The 17,182-nt window shown below is 39.0% G+C and overlaps 1 protein-coding gene across 1 annotated transcript in view; it reads right to left on the bottom strand.

Annotated features, from left to right (window-relative positions):
• Window positions 1-17,182, bottom strand: part of LOC126469717 (protein Daple) — a 195,271-nt gene that overhangs the window by 118,929 nt on the left and 59,160 nt on the right. Inside the window, exons 8-9 of the mRNA XM_050096907.1 lie at window positions 4,620-4,798; window positions 3,411-3,670 (exon numbers count right to left, since the gene is read on the bottom strand). Of these exons, the coding sequence (XP_049952864.1) occupies window positions 3,411-3,670; window positions 4,620-4,798 (439 nt within the window). The remainder of the gene's footprint in view (window positions 1-3,410; window positions 3,671-4,619; window positions 4,799-17,182) is intronic.

Raw genomic sequence — 17,182 nt, 5'->3', positions numbered from 1 at the left:
TCGTAAGTAAATAGTACACCGCATGCATATGCAAAAACTGATTTTAATCTGTAAGTACAAAAATGTAGAAACATATTATGTATTCTATATTTACACAACCATGACCGATGATACTTTGTAAATAAAAGTGAAATTTATCAAGTGTAACACTCTCTTAAGTTTGAGTTTGCTTAAGACAGAAGTGGGGAAAAGTCAATATACTGACAGCTACTGTGGTAGATGACTATCTAAACAAACATATTTTTAAGTTTAGAGTATGTTCTGGGATCCTGCAACAGACAAATGCTAGGAATATTAGTATGTAATTCTGGACATCTACTATTTTATTCCTCTTATAGACAGGGGCGACCTATCCTCTTTTCCAGTGATGAGGGACTGTTTACTGCAGAACGTATTTCCAATAAACATGGGTTGCAAAGGGGCTAATTTCACAACATACTCAATGTAAAATATTATTTGCTTGTGCTTTCTACATCCAATTTACTTAAAATCAGAAATTCTTGAGATTTCCTGAAGGTCATTTGCCAAGGTTTGACAGAGGAATAAGTTGTGTGCATTTTTTACACATGTTGGAGTTCCCCTTAATATTTGTATATCAGTTTCACTACATCTCTTTTGAACCCAGGATGGATCTTTTGAAGCTTTATTTTTATACTTTTGGCTTCCTTCAAGGTTTAGTTTACTATACTTGATATACAAGGGTTGGAACTTTAATAGTGGCAACTATTTATTTACAGCTCGTACAAAATAGATACGTGTTTCAAGGTTTTACTGACCTTCAAAGTAGTCACTAGCATTGTGTATAACCCTTTGCCAGTGATGTAGAAGTCGGAAGCTACTCTTAGCAGTGCCAGTTGTGTTGACAGTTCGAGCGGCGCGGTCTACTACCATACGAATTTGTAGCAGTTCTGAAGCGAATGCCATGAAGTGTTTCCTTCAGTTTATAAATGGAGTTGAACTTATGAGGGCTTAAGTAAGGAACTGCAGTAGGTGGTACAACGCTTAGCGGCCCCATCAGTCAAACAAATCAGTAACAGCTTGCACTGTATGTGCTTGAGCATTGTCTTGCAAAATGATGGTCAGGTCCTGCGGAAAGTGTCATCACTTCTGTATCCATGCTGTTCACTTTTGGAGCACAGCCTACGACCAGCTTAGAGACTGAAGTGATGACACTTTCTGCAGGACCTGATCATCATTTTGCAGAACAATGGTCAAGCATACTGATTTTTTTGACTGATGGGGCTGCTAAGTGCTATACCACCTACTGCACTCCCCTGACTTAAGCCCTCATAAGTTCAACTCAGTTTCTAAACTGAAAGAAACACTTCGCGGCATTCGCTTCAGAACTGCTACAAATTCGTCGGGCAATAGACCACGTCGCTCGAACTGTCAACACAACTGGCTCTGCTAAGAGTATCCTACGACTTCCACATTGCTGGCAACGGGTTATACACAACGCTAGTGACTACTTTGAAGGTCAGTAAAACTTTGAAACATGTATATATTTTGTACGAGCTGTAAATAAATAGTTTCCACTATTAATGTTCCAACCCTCACATATTCATACAGAATGTGATTTAGAATGTTTGGAACTTTTCCACTGCTCCCTATATCTGTCCCAATTGAACTAAATGTTTTTACACTTGATATAAAGTCATTTCTAACGAAACTGATTTTTCATTGTGCCATACTTTCACATGGGGGGCTGGGGAGGAGGGGGTGGTAGGGGGGGGGCAAAGGAGAATCACTTGCTTTTTAAATCTGAGTCCAATCTGACAGTTATCAAATACTGCAGTTCTCTCCAAAAGGAACCAGATATCATTAAGCTTTACATCTAATTCTTTACCCTCACAATTATTGGTATGTTTAGCAATCTCTACCACCTCTCTGAGCAACCTATCATGATATCTGCTTGTTGTGAGTGCCAGGGTCTAAATTTTAGGGCCTTTCAATGGAATCCAGGGTCCATGACATAATGGCCAAAACATTTTTAATATGATTACCAGTTTCAAACCTGAAAGTTTGCATTTTACAATTCACATTATAAAAAATTCATTTACCTGTAAATCAATTTTATAGTACATTTCCCTTGCATAGCTTGTATATCTGTATTATATTATAGATAATTTATGATACTTCATTCATAAATAATAAATATTATAAATCATTAACTACTTGCATTTGTCATTCATAAACTTTACCAAAGAATTAAAAACCAAAGTGTCCAGCATTTAAAAAAATATATTATACAGTTTCTAGTCAGAATAACTGTTTGCAAAAATATTCAAGGATTTAGAATTGTTTATGGTTCATCTGTAGTTGTCTTAAAAAGAAATGAAGATTTTTGGTTTTAACAGCTGATGCTAATTGCAGTGCAACAAAAAGTAGCTTGTGGAAACAAACTACGATGGTTGTGCTGGTTGTGTAGCAATGATACAGCCAATTCCGACTTTAAAATAGACCAAATACAGTCCTTGAAGGCAGAGGAACCATCCTCAGAATTTATAATTCATATTCAGAGGTACAAGTATGTGGGCATTGATAGTGTTAAAAATAATAAAAGGGCTAGACCAAAACCTTCCATTACCACTCTAGATGTTTCATTTTTCTGTCAGTAAAGAATAAGCTTTACAAAAGGAAGTGGCAAAAAAATTAAAATAAATGTACAGAATGTCCACTGTGTGTATCCTGTCAGTGACATGGATGTGGTAGCTGACTGCAAGGGAGAAATGAAAAGGGCCATCATCAATGGACATTATCAATTCGTGTTTGCCTCAGAGTATATGAATAACTGGCAACCAAGTGCAAATGAGACAGACAGAAAAAAGTACATAAACTGTTAATTAGTTCAAAATTACTCATGGACAGGCCCACATGTTGCCAAGGCTGTTTTGGGCACACTGCAGAAGTTTCACTGGTGAGCCCTTACACATTCTTCATACATTACCGATCTCTCCGCATGTAATTTCCATATTTTTGGGGCCCTGAAGAAAGATATTCATGGCCACTGATTTGCTTGGATGGAGAGGTATGTGCCTTAGCAGAAACATGGTTCTGTAGACAACTGCAAACAGTTTTCCATGAAGGCATCAATCAACTTGTCTCACAGTGGGATAAATACAACAGTTATGGTAATTATTTTTGAAATAATACACTTCCTTTTTTTTCCAGCTGTCTAGTTTTCATTTGACTGCATCATATAATTATTATTAGGCACCATGAGAAAGATTTTACTGCTCATTTAGGTACACTACAAACATGATGTGAATATTTTTCATTAACAATCTTCATTTTATGTGATATACACAATGTATCATTCACTCTTTGATTTATCACACAAGTTACATCTGCTTTACTGCAGTATAAATGTTGCAAATTATAAAAAACTGAATGTGGATAATACTTTTCACCTTGATTTGTATCTGCCAAACTGTCTGTTTCAGACCCAGCATTGCTTTCATTCAAGAAGGACTGTGTCAGGAGCTGCAGCTGTGCATTCTCTTCAAATACTTCTTGCAACTTAGCTTTTGAGGCTTCACAGTCTAGAGTTAGCTCATTAACATGTTGACGATACTTAATAATTTCAGCTTCCAACTCAAGAACCCGGTCACCACGTTTCCGAGCATGCTGCAGCTGCTCTTCCAGCATTTCACGTGTTTCCATTAACACTCTAAGGACATACATAAAAGTTAATTGTGTGCAAATGTTTTCTATATTTTAATCAATTTCAAAAGATAGATAAGCATCTAAAATTATGAAAAGAATATGGCAAACTACTGGGAAATAAATCCTCCTTTTACCACTTTATTCTGAAATTAAAAGTCCTGAAACAACTGTGGTACTAGTCTTGTTCTGCAATTCCCAAATGATATATGCGCAATTCATTAGCACTCGTGTAAAAATGGTATAGTGCGGATACTTTAATGTAGCAGTTTTAGGTGGAGGGGGGCAGGGGGTGTTTGAACTACAATCGCAAAAGATACCAGTAGAGATTGGGACTTCTCTACCTAGTCTACTGCGCTGTCAACAAGCAGTTCCAGTAGCTGTCACTGGGTGCCTTGTGTGGTACGTCACGTCACTTTGTGTGGTATGTCACTTTTCTTATTTAGAAACGAGAGAAGAGGCTTCTACAGGTCCATCACAGTGCTCGAATTCTACTCCCATGATCACAAAAAGAATTGAATTGCTGTCAATAAGTGTTAGTTCTGCTTTTGCAAAAACACAAATCATGATTGTAGACTGCCAGCCCTTTGGGAGGCTGTTCCCCCATACCACATCTCTCTGCATGACAGTCTAAGTCGTCAATTGTTTACACTCTCATTCGGCTGCCACATTAAAAGTTTCTGCACAATTACAATCATAATGACAAGAATAATTAATATTTCTCCACACTTAGACTTAGCACTGTTAATTTTTCGACAACATAACGATCAATGCTGTTTATCTGAGATTTTAGTAAACATTATCAGTGGCCTTGGCTGGGCAATTCTACTTTAACTGATAGTACAAACAGCCTAACTAGGAAAAATAAAACAAATCATGGAAACAGAAGTGTCTGTTGTAAATATTTCATGATAATGATAACAGACACACCCAACAGAATGAAATATTGTGCATACCTATTATCTTCTCTAAGTTCATCAACACGTGTTTTATAAAATTCTATATCAGTCATTTTTTCCCTATATCGTTGTACTTCTTGCTCTAGTTTGTCAACACGTTCTGCTCTCTCTCTCACTGCATCAAGCTCATCTCTATACACTTTAGCAGCTCTAGCATCTTGCACTAATTCTTGTATCTGAAACAACAATTATACTTTTTGAATAGCATGAAAAAATAGAAAACTGATAAATCTGTACCATTAACACTACATCACTTAACACAGATTAATTATAAAACAATACTGATCTTGAACAGGGTGTAATTGAGCAGTCTTCACTGACAGATCAGGGAGATGACTCAGTTTCATACAAAATTTCCTTGAGGTTCCCAAGTTTTTCGAAGTTGAACTTCCACATTTCCCTGAACCAAATTTTGTTGTATGTGAGAGACAGTTTTACTTTACTAGCTTTCATGGCCGCAAATGAGATTTTTTTGGTTGCTACATGACTAATTTGTGATTATTCCAAGTGAAAACAAGGTACATATGAAATAAGATGTTCTGTTGTTCCATAAATAATATTTAACCATAACACTTTGTCATAAAGTTATTGCAGTTAAATTACAAATGTATGATTATAAACTTCACTTAAACCAAGAAAAGCCGTATTAGATACAAAATGTGCATTATTTTATCATACAGATGCAGGCATTTTGGACCATACGCAACTGTTTCAAAATATCTGTGTGGTTTGTAGAATTAAGTAAGCGGTTCTGTAATATAACATGAATTTTCTTCTTGTTACAATACAAAATGAAGCAAAGTTAAAGCTGCCAACAACACACTTACTGATGAATAATATTGCTTGTAGAATTATCAAAATGAAATACATCCTAGAGCTGAAATAATCAAGTGAGTACATGAAAACATGCAGCCACAATGGCAAACAAAGCCACAAGAGATAAGTTTCTCAGAACAACATAGAGGCTGTTTCTAAACCTGTTGAAGGACTTGTTATGTCTGACCAACAAAACTAATGACATTACAGAAAAAGAGCAGAAAAACCTATGGCTTAGATTGTCTGATTATATTGATGGAGAGGTTTGTCGCTAAATCATTAACTAGACACCAAAACAGTGAAAATAAAACACTAGTTCATTTATAATTCCATAAACAGTGAGAGTAATTGAAGTTTTAAAGTGTGACCATGAGTTAAAATGGCAGACATGAAAGAAATCTGGTTTGAGAATGTCTTCGAAACACTAACAGATATCACATATATAGATGGTTGCGTGAAAAAAGAGATGAAAGACAACATGCTTGAAGCTGTGAATCACATCAGACACTCCTTTAGAGAATTACAAAACACATTAGATGTTAAGGAAATGGTTCAAATGGCTCTGAGCACTATGGGACTTAACTACTGAGGTCATCAGTCCCCTAGAACTTAGAACTACTTAAACCTAACTAACCTAAGGACATCACACACATCCATGCCCGAGGCAGGATTCGAACCTGCGACCGTAGCGGTCACGCGGTTCCAAACTGAAGCGCTTAGAACTGCACGGCCACACCGGCCGGCTGTTAAAGAAATGGGAAAAAAATTCTAAACAAGGTCAGGGAGGGCAAAACAGAATTCCTGGATAAGAAAAAAGTCAGCAGCCCCACAAAACAAGTGGTGCCATTTTTAACAGAATACAGGACGACACAGGCAGCTTCCAGTGTATGATAAACACCTGCTTGCCAACTGGCTGAAGCATGTGAAGAGTACAGCAGTTACCGACTACCTACATCTGCTGACCAGACATCAGAAATAAAACAGAGAATACCTAGCAGCCCACACCTAGTGACACCCGCTGGCTGACTGCATAAAAGACACACACACACACACACACACACACACACACAGAAAATGAAGAACAAACTATGGAGAAAGTAACATCCAGATGCAAAATGTGATGGATAATCTATCCAGGGTTGCCACAAGTTTCCCCAAGTGAAATTCCCTGATATTTCCCTGATTTTCAGACAAGTTTTAGCATTTTCCCCTGACAAATTTTGAGGTCTCGAGGTCTCAAGGGAAAGTTAAGACACAAGTTAACAACCTGTCTTTGCAGCTACGGTACAAGAAACAATAGTGCAAATGAGGAAATATCTAAAAAAAACTTGCAAGCAGATGGGGTTCCCTGATGTCAGCAAAAATCTTAAGTACTACCATCAACATCTTTTGTAATGAAATGTTTTTAGATGGAGAAAGAAAGCTAAATGGTATATGTGTTTCATTAAGACCCCTGATGTTCTTTTATTGCAATAAAACAAAGCACATTTGGTGACAAAAATGTGCATTTCCTTGGAGTTGCAAGAGCGATTTAAAATACCTTCACTGATTTGAGAAACAACCTCAGAAAAAAGTAGGCCTCTTGAAAGAAGTGCATAACGCAGGGAAGTATTGTGTAAACCATCACTGTTGGTGACTGCCAATAAAATGTCGGTTCTACTATGTTCGTTATTGTTGGTTATTATCCACTGTCTTATATCTATTACTTTACAGGTATTGTGTGATTTTTCTTTCGAGAAATATATGAGTACATAGCGTACAAACAGCCAGCGATTGACACAATTTTCTTCTTCTTATCATCCATACTTTCTAACATATAAACTACTTTTGAAGTGCCAAAATGTACTAGAACAAACAAAATGTTTATAAAATGCCACACTGTACAATGTGAGACAGTGCAGTGAGACAGTCTCAATTCCTGAAATCCATCACCCATGGCCTCTGGCCTGCTGAGGAGCACAGTAGTCCTGAGTCTATGAATAAACAATGAAAATCTGCTGCATTACATCACACACAAACAGACACTGGCCTGCATGCAGATTGGTGAGACTAGATCCGATGGGCAGGGCCTGCCATTAGTGGAAAGCGAATGGCTTCAGATTGGCATGCCCGATCCATTACAGGTACCAGCAGAAATGATCACCAGTTTCGGCCTGTCGCAGAAATCCACTCGTGTGGCCAGTTAGTCACGAGCCACAGACAGCATGTTGGTGAAATGAGACCACGTCGCTCAGTCCGTGCAACAGATAACTTGTTCAAATACTCTGAGAATCAATAATAATGAGAATAGGTAGCAACTCACCGTAAAGATGATCGCTGAGCCACAGGAGGCAAGTAGAAAAGACAATACACTCTCACAACTAAATTTTCAGCCATAGCATTTGTCAGAAAATGAGAGCACGCACACATTCACGCAATCACTCAGACACAACTCAGGCACACATGACTGCCATCTCCGGTCACTGCATCTACAATCTCTGAGAATCAGATCCAAACAAATCACTTCTGACACCTCCCTGCTTCTTGTTGACAGCTGCTAGGCTAGCCACAAGAAGCGGTGGCAGCACTGACTGTATGCTGATGGGGTGGTAGGAAGGGGAGAAGCAGTAGGAAAGAGGGAGTAGGGAAGCAGCGCACGTACTCAGCTGCACCGAGCCAGCAACAATGCATGACACCTCAATCAACAAACCATTTCATCTATTGAGACAAAAATGAGATTTTTCCAGTGTTTTTTTTTCTCTTTTCAAATATCACTGAATTCCCTGATGTGTTTGAAATTCCCTGATATTCCCTGATTTCATGGACCTGTGGCAACCCTGCTATCAAACTCCATCATGAAGATGATAAAACAAGAAATAAAAAATGCAATGCAATTAGGTTCATAGCCCAATCAACGGCCTGTGACAATAAATCTTGAAGACGTCACCCATCCAGAATTCAATAGCACATAGAGAGAGATGAACACAACGAGGATCTTACTGAAAACCCAATGGACGAAAAGAACATGGAGGCAGAGAACTAGGAGTTTACAGGAATATGCTATAGATAAAGGCATCAAACCAGACAGACCAGCACCAAAGAAAACTACAAACCACCAGCAGAATAATCCCTCAGTTCTCAAAAGTAGGAAGAAGAGGTAAATCAAACAAGTCTAAGTCTGCAACAAAATTGTATTGGCTATTTCTAGGCCTTCTGGGCAAATAGACACCTAAAGGAGGAAACCATCACAGACATAAAGGAATGTGTGCAATTAAGCACCAGAGGAAGAAAAAATGCCTCAAACTTACAGTCAGTAAATATATCAAAAACGAAGTTGAGAGAGATAAATTACAGTCGGAAGAAGTAATCTTCTGTCTCTTTCCTTTCTGCAACTGACTATCATCAAAAATAGAATGGTGTCAACTTATGCTATGGAACACATAAGTCTTAAAACCCCTACTCAATATTTTACTAGACAAAACAATGCTGTGAAGTGATATTCTTATCTTCTGTGGACCTACCACCAATAACCATGAAATACAAATACTTTCTACATTATACATGCACTGGCTAAATTTGGGACAGAAGGAAAGAAGATTGGAGTTTAACATCCACTCAACAATGAGGTCATTAGAGAGAGAGAGCACAAGCGCATTTAAAATGGTGTGGATAGAAATTAGTCGTGCCCTTATCAAAGGAACCATCCTGGCATCTTTCTTACACAATTTAGGGAAATCATGGAAAACCTAAATCTCGATGGCCAGACCGGGATTTGGACTGCCAGCCTCATGTGGGAAGGGATTTGGACTGCCAGCCTCATGTGGGACAGAACAATTATTATCAGGTGGAGTTATGCATTATTACTCAGCAGACGAAATGGTGGAAACCATAATGACAACTTTGGACCAGACTGACCTGGAAATCCTAGTCTTGCTAGGAGATCTGAACTACCAAATAGACAACCAAACAGCAAAACACGAGCCCTTACAAAACTTGTGGAAGAGGACAACTTTACCTTCATCAATAAAGCTCAGAATGAAACTTACAACTCACACAACAGCTCTAGTACCATAGACCTTATGTTCTGTAGTGAAAATGAGATAAAGCTCCAAAGTTTAACAACCACCGCATCTTCTGCTAGAATCCTTATAAGGAAATGCCTCCTGGTAATGGTTAAATTTCAGATTATGACAGTAGAGAGAGGCACAGTAAGTGAACAACGAAGCATTCCAAAAAAAAAAAATTGTTCCCAATCTACTAGTGCAGAATATAGGTGCTGAAGAAATACTAAAGACAAAATTGATGATGCACTGTGGAACCTAACTGAATCAATGATGCAGTTAGTGTCCCCTTGGTCACAGAAGAGGAAAAGCAAATGCTGCTTTGACAGTAAATGTTACATAAGAAAACACTTGGGACTGGAAAAACTGAAAAAGACAAATGCAAACAACGAAAATCTGAGACTCAGCTATACTACATGATCAAAAGTAACCACACACAAATTGGCGGACAATAATATGGGGAGTGTCCAGCGTTCACCTTTATAATGGTTTGAACACTGCTGGGGACACATTCAACGAGGTTTCCGAATGTGTGTAGACAAATGGCATCCCATTCTCCCTCAAGAGTCAAAACCAGATAAGGTAATGATGTTCAACACTGAGGCGTAGAGTGAAGTTGACATTCTACCTCATTGCAGAGGTGTTCCATTGGTTTGGATCAGGACATTGAGCACGCCAGCCCATTTAAAGAATATTACTGTCCACGTCACAGATGCCGTTTTATGACAGGATGCATTGTTATGCTGATAAAAAGAAACTGTCCTATCCAAACTGTTCCTCTAATGTACACAGTACACAATACAGGAAAAATGTGTTAATATACTAACACATTTACTGATTTTTTTTTTTTTTAGCTCAATAAGGGGACCACAACCTAACCATGAAAAACACCCACACCATACCACCACCTCCTCCTAATTCACCACTGACACTACACATGATGACAGGTAACACATTTTGGGCATTTGTCAATTTCAGATCCTTCCATCGGCTTGCCACAGGATATAGTATGATTCTTCGCTCCAAATCACTTGCTTCCAGTCATCCAAAGCCCAGTGGTGCCACTCTTTACACCACCTCAAGCATTGTTTGGCACTGACTACAGAGGAGCTGCTCATCATTGCAGCCCATTCTTTTTAGCTTCCCATGCACAGTCATTGTGCTAGGTGGACTGCTGACAGAATTCTGGAACTCATGAGTGATTCATTCTGCTGGCTTCATGCAATTGTTTGCAAACAACCCCTCACACTGCTCAATGGTTACTGTTCGTCAGTATTTGATGTCTCCCTGGTCCTAGTTTTGCTGTCATTGTACCTTCATGTTTCCACTTCACAATCATATCATCATCAGTCAACTCGGGCAGCTTTACAAGGTTTGAAATGTCCCTAATGGATCTGTTACTTCAGTGACATATAATGAATAATCCACATTCAAAGTCACTGTGCTCTCTGACCGACCCATTCTGCTGTTACCTCTCTGCTAACAACCCATACTCCCTGTCTCCTTTTATACTGATAGGACAACCTCTCATGACATCTACTGCTCAATTCTGCTTAACATAGGGGAGTCTAGATACATTTGATCACTTAGTGGTTATGCATACAAGAACAAGATATAACTTGATCCTGAAATAAAATAAACAGTAATACACTCAGACATGGAACAAGAATTACTATGGCAAGCAGGAGCAAAGCCCTACAGAGCCTTGGAACCACGGACAACAAAACATCTACATGACAGTACAAGAAAACCACTTGAGAAACCTACTCCATAAGAAGAGCTCACATTATAAAATCAAAGGAAGTACCCTCTTAAATGAAAAAGAAAGAATAAGGGAAGATGAAGAATGAAAAGCAACCCCATGAAGCAAACTATGTAAGGCAGCTACCCCCAGACACTATCTCGTATGAGCTAATGAAAAAAGAAATGCTATAAACTGTGAAGCTCTGAACAACCCTACCCAACAAATATCTAGAAATCAAACAATGGAAAAACCAGGATGGAAAAACGACGGTATTATGAAAAGGACAGATTGATACTCACTAAACAGTGGAGACTCCGTATGTCCCTCTTTTCAGAGATGATTGTAGGACTTGGCTGTTTGCTACAGGATGTCAAATCAAACACCTTTCAGCCATCTAATTTCCAAACTTATTTTATTTGGCTACCTGTTTTGGCAATTTACTACATTAAGAGAACCGAGTTGAAATCTTCCTACACATCAGTCAGGGCCTTAAGGCAGCGCAGTACATCGCCAAAACTGGTATCCAAATAAAATAAGTTTGGAAATTAAACATCTGGAAGGTGTTTGATTTGACATCCTACATAGTGGAGATGTTGAATCACAGATAGGCTCAACAAAGAGACTAACAAGTAATCTTTCGGCCAAAAATGCCTTCATCAGAGTTAGACAACACAAACACAAACACACACACACACACACACACACACACATGACCACGATCTCTGGCTGTGGTCATCTGTGTGTGTGTGTGTGTGTGTGTGTGTGTGTGTGTGTGTGTGTGTGTGTGTGTGTGTTTTCTAATTCTGATGGTCTTTTTGGCCAAAAGCTTAGTTGTTTGACAGTCTTTTGGTTGTGTCCATTTGCGACTCAACATATCCACTGTTTGGTGAGTAGCAATCTATCTTTTTCATAATATTGTCATATGTCTAAAAATCAAAGACATCTCCAAAATACGGAGAGAATCAACAGTTTAATTGATTTACAAATGAAAAGAATTGCAGGAGTCATTGGATTTCTATAGAGGGATCAGCTTGGGAAAGAATAAACATCATACTTAAAAAGATCCTTGACAATAAGATGACTGTGATACCTTGGGAACAGCTTGGTTTTATTCCCCAAAGATCAACTACCCAAGTCATGGGACACATTCTCCCGTTCATGAGTGAAGCCTATCTAAAGCCAAAGGTCATACCTACACAGTCATCATTGACTTCAAACAAGCTTCCAGTGGGTTAGAAAGGAGAAGAGTGGAGCAGAGTATTGGAGAAACTACACCCAGTACTAGGTGCAAAAAGCCAGACCCTCAAGTTCATAGCAAGCATCCTCCATAAAACACAGTTACAATCCTTGATGAATTAATACAGTTCCAAAGAATCCAGCAAAAGAATAAAGTACAGCAGGGAGGTCCTATAGGTCCCACTATATTCAACACACTTACCTATGACATGATCCAAATCAGAAGAAGTAAGAATGTACTGTATGCTAATGGTATGATCCTACTATCAGAAATAAGAGTGTCCCTGCACGGAGCCATTAACAAACTGGAAGAGTGTTTCAACAAAAAAAAAAAAAAATAAATAAATAAATAACCCTCATCATAAACAAGGACAAGACAAAAGCAATGACATTCAGGAAAGGAGTAAAGATGGCTAACAGTGACAAATTCACTTGTGAGGAATGAGAACTGTAAATATTCAAACCTAAAAGTACCTAGAAATTACACTGCAGGCTGTAAAAACAGCCCTGACAGTTTTCAACATAAGGGTTTAGTCAACTGCATCACGTACCATACAACTTATATGGGGCCATCTCACATAATTAAATCTCAAGCCACTCGAGGGAGACAAGTCAGTCTATCTGAAAAGAATGCTATGCATCTCAAAGTACACACAAAACGAAATGACCTACATCTTGGCAGACACAATCTTCTTCATTGAAGACCTCATTGCAGCTCATAGCATGATATCCACTCCACAAAGTACCAGACTCCTGGAAGACAGTCAGGAAAAAGCAAAACATATGCATCACAGCCTCCTCAACACACCAGTGATGACAAATAATAAATGGAAGGAAGTCAACCTCCAGTTGTGCCACATGTACATCACAACCCCACCGACAGATGTCATTGCACCCTATGTGGAGGACCTTGCAACGTGTATCACATCATTGAGTGCACAAGAAAAAAAATGTAATTATCTCATTAATGATTATAACTTTAGCTAATTAATTAAAAACTTGTGTTTAACAAAATTCTAAAAAAATTATAGTGTTATTAACAAATCTGTAAGTTACAAGTGCTTGCTGTCCTTGTAGATTCCATTCTTACTGTCATCCACCACCATTTGGCGAGCCATTATCGAGCAACAAACATTACAACAACTCAACACAATTCTTTACCTTCCCTTACATGACTCCACAATCGATTGTTTCCAAAGCAGATTCTCAGAGTGATTTATACCAAAATGACATTGAAAATTTCTTTTCATCTACAAATCTTACAAATTCCTTCATATTTCCCTCAATTTTTCAGTAAATTGATTTTCCCTGAGGATTCCAATTTTTCAGGCTTTTGAGACATGTTGCCATCCCAGAAATAGCAGGTCATTTGAGAAAATCATGCCTTTTCATGGTAGGAGAGTGAAAATGAGTTTTTTACTACCAAAATAATATAGAAAATTCCTGGTAGATTCAAACTGTGTGCTAGATGGGGACTCGAACCTGAAAGCTTTGCCTTTCATGGCCTGACTGAGCATTCCAGGAATGACTCATGACCCACCCTCAGGGCTTTATTTCTGCCAGTATCTCTTTCCTGCTTTCCAAATGGAACCTGCACGGTATGCAAAAGCTGCAATGTTAGATGTGTTATAGGGTAATAGCATCCACGGATAAAAAGAAGTCCAATATCTGCTCAGTACATATGACAAGTTAAGTGGGAGATGTGGGGAGGGGGGTGAAGCTCACATGCAGAGGCTCTGGCTGTGGCTATCAAATGTTCAGGCATTTGTAACTTGTGGCTCATATACACACCAATGACACCTGTTGCTTGGGTTCTGAGGTCATTCTCAGTTCCAACACAGGGCTGGTAGAGATTCGACACAGGGCCGGTAGAGATTAAGACTGCTGGCCTTGCTCACAGGATGCAAGCAGAGCTTATAATTTGCAGTATCATACCCATAATTGATGGAGGCCCTTTGCTTTGGAGCCAAGTTGTATGTCTCAACCAGAGGTATTGTCAATTCTGTAACAGTTTTGGCTGAAGATTTCTGGACCTGCATTATCGGGTGCAGAATTGTAGGATGCATGCATGCACTATACACAGGAAGCAGCTGCTTCAGTAGCAGCAAAGTACATGTGAAGTTAACACGTTTTTATTTTTAGTTGTAATGTCATGTCCTCTGATGAATGCCTGTCAGTCAATACGCAGGAAATGAAGTCAGATTGCATACAAATTAAAGACACTTCATACATCAAGATTTTAACAGGAAATTGAAGAAACATTTGCAACGAATTATCTGAATTTACCGCCCTAGAGGAAAGGTTTTCATTGAATTTATACTCAGAACTGAGAGCAAGATGACATCCAAAGTAGAAAGCTCTAAAATATTTCATAAGGCATGGAACACATATCAAAGGTGCAAGTTATACAGCACAAGAGGGGGAGTATTCACTGCAATTGACAAAATTATTATGTCCATCAAGGTCAATATTAAGTCACACAGTGCTGTTGCAACAGTTGAAGAATCATTCAAAGAAACTCAGCACTCAGCAAACTGCGAGTACACCGATTGTGTAATATTAGCTGGTGGTGACTTTAATCTACCGAGTCTAGAGTGGGACATCTACTAATTTAACACATCGGTATGAACACACAGTCCTGCATATTAGCTCTGAACATTTTTCTCTGGGAACTATCTTGAGTAACTAGTTCGGCAAGCCAAAGATGATGGAAATATTTTAGATATTGAGGCCTGACATTATTGATGGTGTCAGCTTACAGGCAGAGACTAGTGGCCACAAATTCATCATAGCCACGATGGTTACTGAAGTAAATAAATCCATTGAGAAGGCTAGGAGATATTTTATGCTGGAAACAGCAGATAAGCGTTGGACATCGAAAGAAAGCAGAGACAGATGCGCAACACGGGAGCGGCAGTTTCAAACGTGGCGCCTCCCCCTGGCACCACCTGACGTCACCGGTGCTGCCACGAGCTGCCCAGGTTGACTTACGGGCGCGCGCACCACATTGGATCGATCTGATTGGCTGCTGATGATGTCATCATGCCTATATAAGCGACAGACCGTAACAGCCCCGGCAGTCAGTGAACTCCTGACGATGATGGCGGAGATGGCCATCGAAAGCTCGAGCATTTTATTTGAATTTATGCGGCTGGAAAACCGAGAACGTTTTATTCAGCAGATAAGCAGTTTTATGTCCCTACTTAGGAGAATGAATGGACATCATTTATTTCCAGTATGATGAATGTAGAGGAATTATGGGCAAAGTTTAAACTGAGTGTAAAACACACTCTGAGTTAAGCGGAAATGACCTAATGTGGCTTAATAACAAAATTAAGAAAATGCTAAGAAAACAAGAGTGTGTTGCACTCTCGATTCATAAAATAATGCAGAAATGTCAACAGGCAAAAGCTAGTAGAAATTCACATACAAAAAGACTGATGCACAAAACCATGCTGAGAATCATAGAAAACTCTGGCCTATGTAAAATTGCTAAGTGGGCCAAAGGCTTCGGTTCAGTCCCCCATAGACGAGTCTCATGTGGTGACAGAAGACAGAAAATGGCAAGCTGAAGTTTTAAACTTTGCATTTAAACAAATCATTCACACAGGCGGATTGTACAGACCTACCACTGTTTCACCATTGCACAAACTTCTTTATGAAGGGTGTATGCATAAGCATCCCTTGCATTGAGAAATAGCTGAACTCTTTCAAACGTATAACTACCGTCGTTATTTCAGCCAACATGTTCTCACTGTGCGCTTTCCCAACAGCTAGGTATTTTTTCTGCTCATTGATTTTTAGTTCTATATTCCTGTTGGCCTGTTCAAGTGCAGTGAATGTCTCTTCCATTGCCGTTCTTGCAACTATGTCGATGTCACCTGCATACGCCAGTATCTGCACAGATTTATGAAAAATCATTCCCATATTCAAGATATTTGCTTCACTCATCACATTTTCCAAGGCAGCATTGAATAGGAGGCATGCCAGCACATCACATTGCCGTACTCCATTTTTAATTTCCAAAGTACTGGACAACATTCCTCCAGCTTTTATGCAACCTTGTGTTTCTGCCTGAATTATTCTCTCCAGGTATTGTTCCCTTGCTTCCTCTGATTCTAAAGCTGTTTATTGTATTTCCTTCTGGTGCTGTCCATGTTCCCTTATGTATTTCCTTGTGTGGGGAAAATGTTTCTAGAAGTAGATAGTATCAATCTTGCCTTGTTGTCATTACTTGTGGCACATTTACTATAGATGCCGATTATTGGTCTACTGATCTGTTCTGTTACCGCCAGGGTGTTAGGTCTCTGGCTAGTATTTTTATATCATGCCCTGGGCATTCGTCATATGCTCTTCCAGAGATTTGTAGCTACCTTCTTTCTCCTCAACCTCCGATTCTTCAGTTGGTGTGTGGGCATTAATTATGGAGTAACTGAAGAATTTTCCTATTATCCTAAGTGTCAATAGCCTTGGGTTTATGAGGCTGAATCCTACTACTAAGTGCTTTAGTTGGTGATGCACCACAAATCTTGTCCCAGACTTATGGTTCCTTTTACTACAGGTACAAAAATTTTTTCTTCTTTCTTTTCTAGGATTCCACTCCCAGTCTGTCTTACTTCCTGTACTGCTATGATGCTCTTTTCAGGTTCATTATTTGGTCTAGCATCACTTTCAGGGCTCCTGGGCAGTATAGTGATCTCACATTACAAGTACCAATGAATAAA

Source organism: Schistocerca serialis, chromosome 3 (genome assembly GCF_023864345.2).
Source record: "Schistocerca serialis cubense isolate TAMUIC-IGC-003099 chromosome 3, iqSchSeri2.2, whole genome shotgun sequence".
NCBI lineage: Eukaryota > Metazoa > Arthropoda > Insecta > Orthoptera > Acrididae > Schistocerca > Schistocerca serialis.
Note: the sequence above shows the minus strand (reverse complement) of the source record. Positions and strands in the feature narration are given on the sequence as shown.